This window comes from Ornithorhynchus anatinus, chromosome 6 (genome assembly GCF_004115215.2).
Source record: "Ornithorhynchus anatinus isolate Pmale09 chromosome 6, mOrnAna1.pri.v4, whole genome shotgun sequence".
In the NCBI taxonomy this organism is placed as follows: Eukaryota; Metazoa; Chordata; class Mammalia; order Monotremata; family Ornithorhynchidae; genus Ornithorhynchus; species Ornithorhynchus anatinus.
Window position 1 is genome coordinate 21,357,566 of NC_041733.1, and position 13,642 is coordinate 21,371,207.

Here is a 13,642-nt window from a genome sequence, read left to right on the forward strand (position 1 = left end):
GAGGGAATGGGGAAATGGTCACGATCTCGGCCATACTCAGTGTGCATTTTGAAGATGGCGTCCCAATGTCTTCACCTCAGTCCCGGAAAGGCAAAAGAGAAGAAGGCCCAAGGCCATTCTGGCCTTCTCACCTCTAGTGCTTATTGTCCTCTGGGGCATCTCAGAAAGGTATGCGGAAGGATCCCGGGAGCCGGGTGGGTCTCTAAAAAAGTTGGGATGCCTGGAGCTTGGACACAGCTCAGTTAATATTAGGATTGATGATGGGTAACTGACTCTCTGTGGGTAATTTTCATGTCCTCACCATCATCATCTGATGTGCCCTGCCACTCTGGCGGATCTTCAAGACTCCTGGCCCCAAAATGAAGAATTAAAGGAAACAGTGAGATTCCGAGAGGTTAAAAAGACAAGACATGAAGACACTGTGGAGGCTATGGGCAAGGAAGTTATTGAGACAGGCGGAGTAGTATTTTTTGGATCAAGGGTGGAGTTCTGGTACGGGAATGGAAAATCAGTAGTGGAAGTGGTCAGTCTGGTTTGCTGTGCTGCGTGAGTGTAGGATGTAAATATGTAACCATGGCAGGGGTGGGAGGGGTTGGCACCAAGCTAGTCTGGAACTTAGTTGTCCCATAAGATGTCTTCTTGCTTCACTGTAGCTAACAAACTTCCACATGGGCAACTGGTTTGTGCCACAGAAAGATGGAAGTGGTGAGCAATTTCCTTTCTTGGGCAACCAACAACTTCCGTGACTGTTCCTGTAGACAGAAGACTCTGCATGTCTGGACCAGCCCTCTTAACCTTTGGGGTGGAAAATTTTTGCCCAGAGGGTTGTGTTCCCAAGGAGCTGAGATAGTTTGGTCTATTTCCGTCTGAATCACCAAGCTCTTGGGAGTCAAGCTTTCCTGAACCCACCCCGGCCTCTCCAGGGGTTCTCATGTCAGGGATGGTCTAGGCTTCCCCAGTCCCCTCAAGAAACCTGGAGAAGACCAATTCCAGCCCAAACCCATTGAGTTTTGGGGAGATAAACCATTTTCTTCCAACTTGAGTTGGAAACAGCAGTTGAATTCGGGCTGCCCATTTTCAGCTCCTATTCCAACAGTTGATTTATTTTTATTTATATTTTATGGCATTCGTTAAGCACTTAAGATGTGCCAGGCACTGTTCTGAATGCTGTGGTAGTTACGAGATGATTCGGGTGGACACAGTCCCTGTCACACACGGGGCTCACAGTCTCAATCTCTGTTTTACAGATGAGGTAACTGAGGCCCAGAAAAGTTCATTGACTTGCCCAAGGTCACACAGCAGACGGGTGGCGGAGCCGGGATTAGAACCAACGCCCTCGCTGCTTTTCAGGATTTAGCCCCGTGAGGCCTAGAGGGCCATTGAGAGGGCCTTACCAGGTAGCCACTGAGGCTGATCTCTAGACATCCACTGAGGCTGATCTCTAGATGTCGGAAAAGTGTAAAGGGACCAGGATGTGACTTCCCTCCAAGTTGAACCATTTTCCCTAGCCTCCTTTTCCCTGAAACGTTTCGTTAGTTCTGCCTCCGTGTTTCCCCTCCGAGTGTCCCACTGTGAGAGCCTGGAAAGGCGCTGACATTCTCTTCCCCAGGGGAGACCTCAATCCACCACCCACAAGATGCCCTAGGTCTTAGGGCCGCTTCCAGCTTTCCGAGAGCAGGCCTGTTCAAATCACCGTGCCGGAAAGAAAAGGAAAGTCTGGGTTTGATGTACTTGCCAACTCAGAATCGTGCAGAAGAAGCATAAAGTGTCGAGCACCAGAGCCTCCCAGAGTCATCGTATCAGCGAGTCGGGCCTCTGTATCTTGGTATTTGTTGCTTAATGATGCTCCACTGGGAGTCCCTTATCCCAGAGAACTCCAAAAGGGGCTGGTATGAAGGGCTCCTAAGGGATGAGTTGGGGGGATTGGCCAAGAGGGATGAAGCTGGTGGGGTGAGCAGTTTGGCCCTGTGTGAACCCAAGTTCGTAGCGACATCCGGGGCGTGAGCGGCCCTCTTCATATCCTTCCAAGGTAGCGGACAGGATTTCATGTCCAGCCTGGTGGGGAGATCTCCCAGCCTTGATCTTCTCCTACTCCTCCTAGCTTAGTTCAGGGTGCACCAGGTTAAATATGGGGGAGAAGTGATGATTTGCACTAGTAACGCTCGACGCGCCTCTCTCCCAGCTTAAGGACAGTTTGAATAGCATAACATTCTCAGTGGCAGCACTCTTTTTTAGCTCCTCCTTGCCTCCCTCAGAGCTCCCGTCTTTCAATTCTGGCGGTTGCTAGGAAACGACACACCAAGCAGGACCCCGGGTGCTTCCTCCTGCTGTCATGGTGACCAGCAGGTATTCCTCCACAGGGAGACGGGTCACTCTGCAGGGCCCAGAGGGCAGGAGATGAGTATCGGCGTGACATTTCCCCCAGGCGCCGCTGTAACTATTCCAGAGGAGAGGAACTGGAAAGGGAATGAGTGAGTGAGGGGTGGGGGCGGGAGGGGGAGGGGGAGATGCATCAGCCGCAATCCTGGAGTAAGCGTTCAACTGGGGAGTTAGAGATCTTGGATCTAATTTCTAGTTCCACCCCTTCCTGACTAGAGGACCTAGTTCCTCCTCAACGCTTCTCAAGCAGTATTCGAAAGGGAGTGGGTCAAAAAACTTTGAACTCCTCGCCTTTGGCGACTCCGCGGTCTCTCTTCCGGACGCTCTGTGCCCCCGCTTCCCTTAGGCAGATCAGCGGCAGATGGGCAGATGGGCAGGAATCTACGTGGATGCCAAGGGCTTCTGGGCACTGGGCCTCTCCCCACTCCTTACCATGCTGCTCCGGCATCTGGTTGCAGGTAGCTGCCAGCCAGAAGGAGTTCCTGGCTCCCCACCTGGTCCACCGACTATACCAAGGGAGCAGACCCGCCCACGTGCCACGTTCGGCCCCGAGGGAACACTGGGATAGAAGGGAATGTGTCTGGTCTGTGGGTGCTGAAATGCTCGGGGCTTGCTCCCCGTGTGGTCTTTGTGGCAGTGGGCGGTGGATTCAGTGTGCAACTCATAGCGACTAGAGGTGTCCTCTCTCCGGAGCAAATGGGTGTCCGGCGAGAAGGGTTGCAGAAAGGAACGTAAACCAGATACGCTCTCTGGGTTCGATGGGATGGTTCGCGGGACACTCCTCTCTACTCTGAGCTCATCCCGTGAAGGGAATGTGTCTATCAAACCTGTTGTATTGTACTCAACCTGTTGCTTTTAGTACCGTGCTTTGCATACAGTAAGTGCTCTAATACGATGGATGGTAGGTGTCTGAGAGTAGATTGGAGGCCTGATAATTCCGAGGAACAGCTGGTTGAACAGCTGCCGGGGGCGGCTTGGTGGTTGAGTGAGTTCTCCTCCTCAACTGTAAGGATTTCAGAGGCTGATAAAGCAGAGGCAGAGATGCCTGGCTTTTCACTGCTAAGACGTGTGGACTGGCGGCTATGACTTTGGGGGCCCTTTTCCTTTTTTATTCTCTCCTCCCCTATTCCTTGTACTTTTTGCCCTCGAACTCCACGAGTAATGGCCAGTCCCTGCCTCTCTTATCTCAACCTCCTCGGTTACAGAGTTAGACTAACCTCCGGCCTTGGGCCAGAAATCAGAGAAGCAAGGTGACCAAGTGGAAAGAGCCCAAGACTAGGAATCAAAAGACCTGGGTTCTAATTTTGGTTCCCCCACTTACCTGCTGGGTGGTCTTGGGAAAGTCACTTTCTTTCTCTGGGCCTCAGTTTCCTCATCTGTAAAATAGGGGTAAAATACCTGTTCCCCTGTTCTTCTGAGACTGTGAGCTCCATGCGGGACAGGGACTTTGATCTGCTTGTCATGTCACCGTAGTGCTCACTACAGTGCTGGGTACATAGCAGACTTAGCAAATAAATACCACAGATTAGAAAGCCAGGAGAAAGCAAGAAGCTCACATTCCCGAGGCAGCTCTAGGAAGCAGCATGACATAGTGGATAGAGCACGGGCCTGGGAGTCAGAAGGACATGAGTTCTAACCCCAGCTCCGCCACTTGTCTGCTGTGTGACCTTGGGCAAGTCACTTCTCTGTGCCTCAGTTACCTCATCTGTAAAATGCGGGTTAAGACTGTGAGCCCCATGCGGGACTCACCGATTTGCTTGTATCTAACCCAGCGCTTAGCACAGTGCCTGGCACATAGTAAGTGCTTAACAGATACCATTATTATTATTATTGTTATTATTATAACCCAGGGTGACCTGGATTTGGGCTTTGGGGACCCGGATTAGCCTCTCCAGTCTTTTGAAGTCACGGGTACTCCCGATTTCAGAGGATTTCTGGGAGGGGGAAGCAGGTCTGGGTTACTCAGAGAGGTTTGCATCCACTCCAAGCAGACCCAGTGTTTTGGGGGACCTTGAGGAACCCAGGCTCACCCTAGAGAGGAGCCAAGTCACTGGGGAGATTCCAGAAGTGACCCAGATTCCAAGAGTCCTTCAGGCCGCGGTTGACTTGAGACTTCTTAAGACTGGAGAATTCTCTTGGAACTGTGCCCAGACTAGACCCACGCTGCTTGGGTTGAGCCAGGTTGGCTTCTGGGAGTGGATTGAAGAGCCAGTGCCTGCCCAAGAACTCACCCCTGCGTGTTCATCTCATTACCCAGCCCTGCAGACAAGGTGACTGTCGGTACACGAGAGAGGATGTGGCAGAAAATGGCTCCCTGCTATTTTCTGTGTGCTACTGGTCCTGAAGTCAGTCCCGCAAGTTGGCTTTCTTCCACCGGGCAGGGGACAGAAGTGCGAAGCAGAGAAGAGGAACAGCGTGGCCTAGTGGAAAGAGCACGGGCCTGGGTTCCAATCCAGCTCTGCCACTTGTCTCCCGTGTGACCTTGGGCAAGTCTCTTCACCCCTCTGGGCCTCAGTTACCTCATCTGTAAAATGGGGATTAAGACTGTGAACCCCCCCCGTGAGAGTCTCTCAAGATTCAGGTCTGAGTCCCCTTCTATTCTTCATCTCCATCCGCTCCCTTAGAGAACTCATCTGCTCCCAAGGCTTCAACTACCATCTCTGTGTGGATGATCCCAAATCTACCTCTCCAACCCTGACCTCTCTCTTTTTAATAATCATAATGGTGGTATTTGTTAAGCACTTACTATAATAATAATAATAATGTTGGTATTTGTTAAGCGCTTACTATGTGCCGAGCAGTGTTCTTAGCGCTGGGGGAGTTACAGGGTAATCAGGTTGCCCCACTTGAGGCTCACAGTCTTCATCCCCGTTTTCCAGATGAGGTAACTGAGGCACCGAGAAGTCAAGTGGCTTGCCCAAAGTCACACAGCTGACAGGCGGCGGAGCCGGGATTAGAACCCATGACCTATGACTCCTAAGCCCGTGCTTTTTCCACTGAGCCACACTGCGTCACTAGGTGAAAAGCACTGTTCCAAGCTCTGGGGGTGGATACAGGTGGTCAGGTTGTCCCACGTGATCTCACAGTTTTTAATTCCCATTTTACAGATGAGGGAACTGAGGCACAGAGAAGTTAAATGACTTTCCTAAAGTCACGTGGCTGGCAAGTGGCGGAGCTGGGATTCGAACCCATGACCTCCGACTCCCAAGCCCAGGCTCTTTCCGCTGATTCTGCAGTCTCGCATTTCCCCCGCCTTCAGGACTTCTCACCTCAAACTTAACGTGTCCATAACAGGACTCCTCATCTTCCCCCCAATCCCTGTCCCTCCCCATCTTTCCCATAACTGTAGATAACACCACTCTCCACCCTGTCTCCTAAGCCCGTAAACTTGACATCATCCTCAGTTCTTCTCTCTCATCCAACTCACATGGTCAGTCTGTCACCAAATCCTGCCAGTTCGACCTTCACAATATTGCTAAAATCTGTCCTTTTCACTCCATCCAAACTGCAACAACCTTGAGCCAAACACTTATCATATCCTGCCTTGACTACCACAGCAGCCTCAATCAGTCAATCAATCATATTTATTGATTGAAGCAGCAGAGAAGCAGCGTGGCTCAGTGGAAAGAGCCCGGGCTTGGGAGTCAGAGGTCATGGGTTTGAATTCCGGCTCTGCCACTTGGCAGCCGCGTGACTTTACCTCATCTGTAAAATGGGGATTCACTGTGAGCCTCACGTGGGACAACCTGATTACCATGTATCTACCCCAGCGCTTAGAACAGTGCTCTGCACATAGTAAGCGCTTAACAAATACCAACATTTATTGAGTGCTTACTGTGTGCAGAGCACGCTTGAGAGAGTACAATATAACAGAGTTCCCTATATATAAATACATATATATACATACCTATACATACATATATATCATTCCCTGCCCACAACAAGCTTACAGGCTAGAGGACTATAAAGTCTCGCCGACCTCCCTGCCTCCTGTCTTTTCCCTCTCTAGTCCTTACTTCACTCTGCTGCCTGGATCGATTTTCTTGAAAAAACATTCAGTACATCTCCCTACTCCTCAAAAAACTCCCAATGGTTGCCCATCCACCTCCGCATCAGACAGAAGCTCCTTACCCATTGGCTTTAAAGCACTCAATCATCTCGCCCCCTCTTATCTTACCGCACAGATTTCTCACTACAACTCGGGCCTTACGCTTCCCTCCTCCAAGGCCAGCCAACTCACACTACCTCCATCTCGTCTAGCTCGCCATCGACCCCTTGCCCGCATCCTCCCTCTGGCCTGGATCTCCACCCACCTTCATATATGACGGACCACCACCGTCCCCACTGTCAAAGCCTTATTAAAAATCACACCTCCTCCAAGAGGCTTTCCCCGACTAAGCCGTCCTTTCCCCTCCTCCCTCTCCCTCCTGCGTCGCCTATGCATTTGGATCTGTACCCGGTAAGCACTTAATATTCACCACCACCCCCAGAACTTATATATATCCATAATTTATTGGGTAATGTTTATCTTCCCCTCTAGACTGTAAGCCCCTCTTGTGGGTAGGAAATGTGTCTAGCTAGAGAAGCAGCATGGCCTAGTAGAAATAGCATGGGTTTGGGAGTCAGAGGACCTGGGTTCTAGTCCTGGCTCTGCCATTTGCTTACTGTGGGATCTTGGGTGGGTCACTTACCTTCTCTGTGCCTCGGTTACAATCGTTGATTAGATTAGACTGTAGTCATTGATTGATTAGAATGTAAGCCCGTCAAAGGGCAGGGACTGTATCTGTTACCGATTTGTACATTCCAAGCGCTTATTACAGTGCTCTGCACAGAGTAAGCGCTCAATAAATACTATTGAATGAATGAATGAATGAATGCATGCATGAATCATCTGTAACTGATTGGAAGGAGTGTTTGCTGGATGTGAAGGGAAATGGGTGGTCATTGGAGATTTCAGAATAATGAGGAGATGCATTTTAAGCGGCAGTTCAAGAAGCTGATTGGTACAGCAGCCTGTATCATAGACTGAATGTAGGGAGAGTGGCTAGAAACGGAGACCAGTGAGGATGCTGATAGATTAGCTGTCTGATGGAATTTTCCAACATTTTCTAACCCTTAGAGAAAAAGTCCAAATGTGTCTAGTGGTCTCAGGTCAGAGCCAGTGGAAAATTGGGGGCCTGAGCTGGATAGGATGTGGGGCTCCCCCTCTTCCTTGCCATTCTGAATCAGTGGATCCTCCATTATATTCTTTTGGAGTAGGAGATAATGTTATGAGTGAACTGGGTCTCATTAGCCCCATATAGGTAGGGAGTACGATGGAAATGGGGGCCTGGTGGACTCCCCATTGGCCTGCAGCCAGAGAGTTAGAACAGGGCCCCTGTGTCCTCTTCCTAATTGGCAGTATGCCTGGGGGATGGGTGCCTAGCTTCTGTTGGAGGAGCCGGGAGGTCTAGAGGAACAAGGGGGATGCCGAGTTTTAATTTTGCATGTTCTGAGGGAAGTCATTCTAGGGAAGAAAGCCAGGATGGTCAATGGAAGACCAAACCCCTAGATTTCATTTCTCACCTGCTGAAAGACCTTCACTTTTTGGTTCTTCACTTTATTATTATTATTATTATTATTGATAATAATTATAATCATATTTATTGAGCACTAACTATGCAAAGCACCAAACTAAGCACTTGGGAGAGTACAACTTAACCTCAAACACATTCCCTGCCCAAACTATCCCTTCATCTCCCAGAGGAGTGTTTGGAGCCCAGTACCTATGACCAATTTATCAATCGATTGATTCTTAGATGGGGAACTCAACTTCTCATTGTTCGTCTTCCCCCCCGCCCCCTTTGTCTTCTCCCTCTCTCCTCTTTTCATTCTTCTCATTCCTCTTTCTCCTTCTCTTTCTCCTCCTAGAGTCACCCTTCCCTAATTTGGGATTTAGTCCCTTTCTTTATGAGCACCTACCTCCTTTCCAAATCCTCACTCACCCCCCAGTCCCAGTAGGCCCCTTAAGCCCCTCTCTCACTGCCTCTGCTCCCCACGCCCCAAGTTGCTAGAGCAGCAACAGCATCACAAGACCGCTGCGGCAAGAAGAGTAGGAGTTACTCTGGCTCCACTCGCCCACACCTCGTTCTCTCATGAAGGAAAACGTTTGCTTTTAGGCCTGTCCTCCTTCTCTCCTTTTCTCCCACTATTCCCAGGCCTGGCAGTGGGGAGGGCTGGGCCTTGCAGCGGGGCCTTGGCGGAGAGGAGAGAAGCTCAGTGGGAGACAGGCCCCCAGGGACTCACGGAAAGGGAGATACTGCTGGGGAGGCCTCACACAGCTGCATCAGCGCAGTTGACAAAGGCCTCTAGGCCCCATAGCCTCTGCCAGCCCAGCCTCTAGGCTGTTCTTGAGGAAACTTGGCCAGGGGACCTGAGGAGGATCCTGAGGAGGAGAGCTCTTACTCAGGCTGTCGTCGATAGGATGTCCTCCCTCAGAATAGAGAAAGCATTATGGCCTAGTTGAAAAAGCATGGGCCTGGGAGGCAGAGGACCTCGGTTCTAATGTAATCGACACTTGCTGGGTGTCCTTGGGCAAGTCACTTAACTTTCCTATGCCTCATCTGCAAAGAGGGGATTCGATACCCACTTTCCACCCCCTACTTAGACGGTGAGCCCCGTGTGGGACCTGATTATCTTGTATCTACCCCAGTGCTTAATTTATTTTGTTAATGAGATGTACATCACCTTGATTCTATTTATTTGCTATTGTTTTAATGAGATGTTCTTCCCCTTGGCTCTATTTATTGCCATTGTTCTTGTCTGTCCGTCTCCCCCGATTAGACTGTAAGCCCGTCAAAGGCAGGGACTGTCTCTATCTGTTACCGATTTGTCTATTCCAAGTGCTTAGTACAGTGCTCTGCACATAGTAAGCGCTCAATAAATACTATTGAATGAATGAATGAATACAGTGTTTGGCACCTAGTCCTTAAGAAATAGCACAATTATTAGTATGCACAGGAAAAACTCAGCATTCCCCCTCGTTCCAATAGACCCCAGCTTCTCCCAGAGAAACTATACACCCAACCCCCAAACGCACCGTCAAATTAGGAGGAGGACGCAGGAGTCCAAGGTTCCCAGACACTGCATTCCGTCTATGCCACACCCCCATCTTGGGATCCAGGGAAGGGCCCTGCCCTAGTTTACTTCCTGAGTGACCCTGGACCCCGTGCCAGCGGGGAAAAACTGAACCGGAACGGAGGGTAGAAGCCAGCGAACTTGCCGGTGGGGAATTAGAGGGTGAGGAAGCGAGGAGTTTATGGGGTAGAGGAGGGAGGCGTGGGCAGAGATGGAAGACTGGGGGAGGAGGTGCTGCGGTTCCTGGGAAGAAGTCCTGGATCACATGGGGAAAACGGAGGGAAGCAGGGGGACCAGGTTGATGAGACGTAGGCAGAGGTGTGAGACTTGGGCGGGTGGGGGTGCCAGGCCAAGGAGAAGAGCACTGCAAGAAATGGAGGCGGGGGGAGCAAGGGATAAGGAGGAGGTGCAGACAGAACCAATTACCCCCCAAATTGACTCCCCCCAGTTCCTTCCAGACCTCACTTTAGTAGCTTCTCCAAATCTTCGTTGGCATTTTCTAACACCCAGAGAGCGAGGGCCACTTCTATTCACAGTGAACAGACAGCCCCTGCGGCAGCCCTTTAGCTCTCTTTCCTATTAAATCTCTAATTCCCGGAACTGATTCTTATGCCGACCCTTTGCAGGAAGACGTTGCTTAGAGACACTTCGTATCCCCATCGCCATTCCAGGTGCAAATCTCCCAAGTCTTTCCCAAGTCCAATTGGCCACTAACTATATAGTCTTAGATCTTTTATTTGTTTTAGACTGTAAGCCCCAAGGGGACGGGGACCGGGTCTAATTCCCAGCTGTGTATTCTTCCCCGGCACTTAGTACGGCGCTCGGCAAATAGTACGCCCTTAATAAATACTGTTGCTTCTTGCTGCTCCTCTTCCTTAAGTAGAGTAAGTAGTTGGAATGCTGGCTGACATTCTGGGGAGGGGATAGCTTGAGCCCTAGAGAAAGGGCCTGCCCTACTCCTAATTAATAGACAGAGTGAGAACTTGGCTTGACAGAGAGAATGGACTAGGAGAGCCTCAAAAAGTGAAGCCTTGCAATCTAACCCCGTCTGTGCTTCTCTCTTTCCTTTCCTTTCAGGTCTGATGGTGAGAATTCCCGAACTGTCAGGTCAGTACCTGCTTTCATTCCTTCCTCCCTTTGGCCGGTAGCTCTTATTCTCCTCCTCCAGAGAGTCTGTCTGATTCCCTGTGGCTTCGTGACTTGGAGGTTTCACTGCTGGTATTTGTGCCATGACTGCCCAGGCAGTAGGAAGGACTAGACATTGCAGCCGTAACCAAGGATGTAGTAGGGTGAGGAGCTCTAGAAATGGGGTAAGAACTCTCGGCTCTCATCTCCCTCTCTCCGGCCGTGGTTGCAGAGATGCTTTTGAATTTGACATCCCGGCGGGTTTCGGTCTTCCGGAGTTGGCCTGGAATCTCCCGTTGTCTGGCATGGAGAGAGCGGGGCTCTTTATACCCGGGAAGTCGTAGTAAACAGAAAGTGAAATCCATCAACTCCCCGTCCCTGAAGTACGGTAAACAGAGCAGACAGAACGAACCCACTCTTGATTCAGAGGGTTCTGTACCTCGATGAACCCAAGCCCAGTTCCCAGCTGCACTGATAACCCCAGTCTCCTTGGGGAACCCGCCTAGGTTCCGGCGACCCCAGAACCAAGAACTGGAGCTGCAGTTCTTCCTCGCATATTCCTTCAGAATCCTGAACCACCTGGCCTGTCCGAACCGGTTTGGGGCAATCGGTCGATCGTATTTATTGAGAGTTTACTGCGTGCAGAACACTGCGTTGGGTACTTGGGAGAGTACAGTATAACAGTAAACAGACGTATTCCCTCCCCGCGACGAGCTTACAGACTAGCGGGTTCCAATTGTCTTTCCCCGCTGGGCCGGATGATAACCGACACTAAGTGTGGGACCCCAGTACAGAGCGGGAAACGGGTGGCGAGACCTCTTCCGTAGCATGAAATGTGGTGTCTGTTAAGTACTTCGTATGCGCTAAGCACTGGGGCAGATGCGAGATCATCAGGTCCCTCAGGGGCTCACAGAGGGCCAAGAGGTATTGAATCCCCGTTTTGCTGATGACTTTCTAAAGTGACCTTCCACCCACCCTGCTTTCGCTCAGCTTGCCCACTCAGTTGGGTGATGGAAGGGGCGGACGGGAAGTAGGACTTACCTGGAGAGAGCAGGTGATAAGCACCTCTGCTAGCCAACCTCTACCGAGAGCTTCCCTGGGAGGTCACTTCCCTCTTCTGCGGCTCAGGTTTTCAAATAAACAGTGAGGAGGATTATATTTAGGAATGAAAAATGAGTGATCATCAATCATCTTCGGACGCACCAGTAGCGTCTCGAAGTTCATCCCTTTGGAGATCTCAAAGTAGTTTTTCATGTGCTAGCTCATTTATCCTCATACTGGTATGGCAGAGGGGTAAAGTAGGAGAGAGAGAGAAAAGAGGGCGCTCGAGGAAAAAGGAAAGAGCGGGTCTCATTGGAATCGTTCGTAATTCAATAGTATTTATTTCAATAGTATTTATTGAGCGCTTACTATGTGCAGAGCACTGTACTAAGCGCTTGGAATGTACAAATCGGCAACAGATAGAGACAGTCCCTGCCCTTTGACGTGCTTACAGTCTAATACGGTAATTCAACAGTGGGAGATCGTAAGACCACGTAGCTCACCGTTGCCTGGATTGGGTTGTCACCGGAAGGGGCCGGGCTCGTCACCCTACGGTCGATCGCCGGTCCGAACAGGTTTGCTAACGTGGAAGCGTGCAGTTAACAATAGCCCTCGTTGCCCTCGACGAAACGGCCGATGGCACCGCCGGGGAGGAGGGCAGGGAGACGCTGCTCCTCGCTGGGAGCCGAGGACCCCGGCCGCTTAGAAGAGGAGACGGGTCCCAGCGGTCTGAGGGCGGGAGGAGCCGGGAGCCGCCGGTGGGGAGAGGGTAGACCGGCCGGCAGCGGCTCGGAGCGGGCAGCTCTCCCACGGGCGCGTCCGCCGTTCTTGTCACGGGGCCTGATGCTGGTGCACGGTGGCTCTAATACTAGCCAACAGGGGGCGCCCTAGGGGGACAGGGCGGCACTCGCTCAAATTTCCAGGGATTTCGGTGCTGGCTTCTCCCGAGGTGGGAATGTGGTGATTTCAGGGAAGCACTCGGTGCTGTAGCTTGGTGAGAGGCAGATACTGTTTATTTGTGTTGATGTCTGTCTCCCCCACTCTAGACTGTGAGCTCGGTGTGAGAAGTAGCGTGGCTCAGTGCAAAGAGCCCGGGCTTGGGAGTCAGAGGTCATGGGTTCGAATCCCGGCTCTGCCACTTGTCAGCTGTGGGACTGTGGGCAAGTCACTTCACTTCTCTGTGCCTCAGTTGCCTCATCTGTAAAATGGGGATTAAAACTGTGAGCCTCATGTGACACAACGTGATTACCCTGTATCTACCCCAGCGCTGAGAACAGTGCTCTGCACATAATAAGCGCTTAACAAATACCAACATTATTATTATTATTGTGAGCAGGGATTGTCTCTCTTTATTGCCGTATCGTACTCTCCCAAGTGCCTAGAACAGTGCCGTGCACACAGTAAGCGCTCGGTAAATACGATTGAATGAATTGAATGGCTGAATGAATTTCTGCTCTGGGCAACCGAAGAAATCATAAGAAGCAGCATGGTGTTAGAGGATGGAGCGCAGGTCTGGGAATGAGAAGGTCACAGCTTCTAATCCCATGAAGCAGCGTGGCTCGGTGGAAAGAGCCCGGGCTCGGGAGTCAGAGGTCATGGGTTCGAATGCCGCCTCCACCTGCCAGCTGGGTGACTTTGCGCAAGTCGCTTCACTTCTCTGGGCCTCAGTTTCCTCATCTGGAAAATGGGGATGAAGACTGTGAGCCCCACATGGGACAACCCGATCACCTTGTATCTACCCCAGTGCTTAGAACAGTGCCTGGCACCCAGTAAGCGCTTAACAAATACCATTATTACAGAAGCAGTGTAGCTCAGTGGAAAGAGCCCGGGCTTGGGAGTCAAAGGTTGTGGGTTCTAATCCTGACTCCGCCACTTGTCAGCTGTGTGACTTTGGGCAAGTCACTTCACTTCTCCGTGCCTCAGTTGCCTCCATCTGTAAAATGGGGATTAAGACTGTGAGCCCCATGTAGGACAATCTGAT

General features: G+C 51.0%; 1 protein-coding gene across 5 annotated transcripts in view; it reads left to right on the forward strand.

The window, feature by feature from the left end:
- Positions 1-13,642, forward strand: part of IQSEC2 (IQ motif and Sec7 domain ArfGEF 2) — a 105,877-nt gene that overhangs the window by 25,345 nt on the left and 66,890 nt on the right. For 4 of the 5 annotated variants that reach the window (XM_029067004.2, XM_039912335.1, XM_029067002.2 and 1 more), the window contains one exon: positions 10,573-10,602. In XM_029067004.2, coding sequence (XP_028922837.1) covers positions 10,573-10,602 — 30 coding nt within the window. Of the gene's footprint in view, positions 1-2,372; positions 2,472-10,572; positions 10,603-13,642 lie in introns of those variants that run through there. The other variant, XM_029067005.1, reaches the window with a different exon arrangement.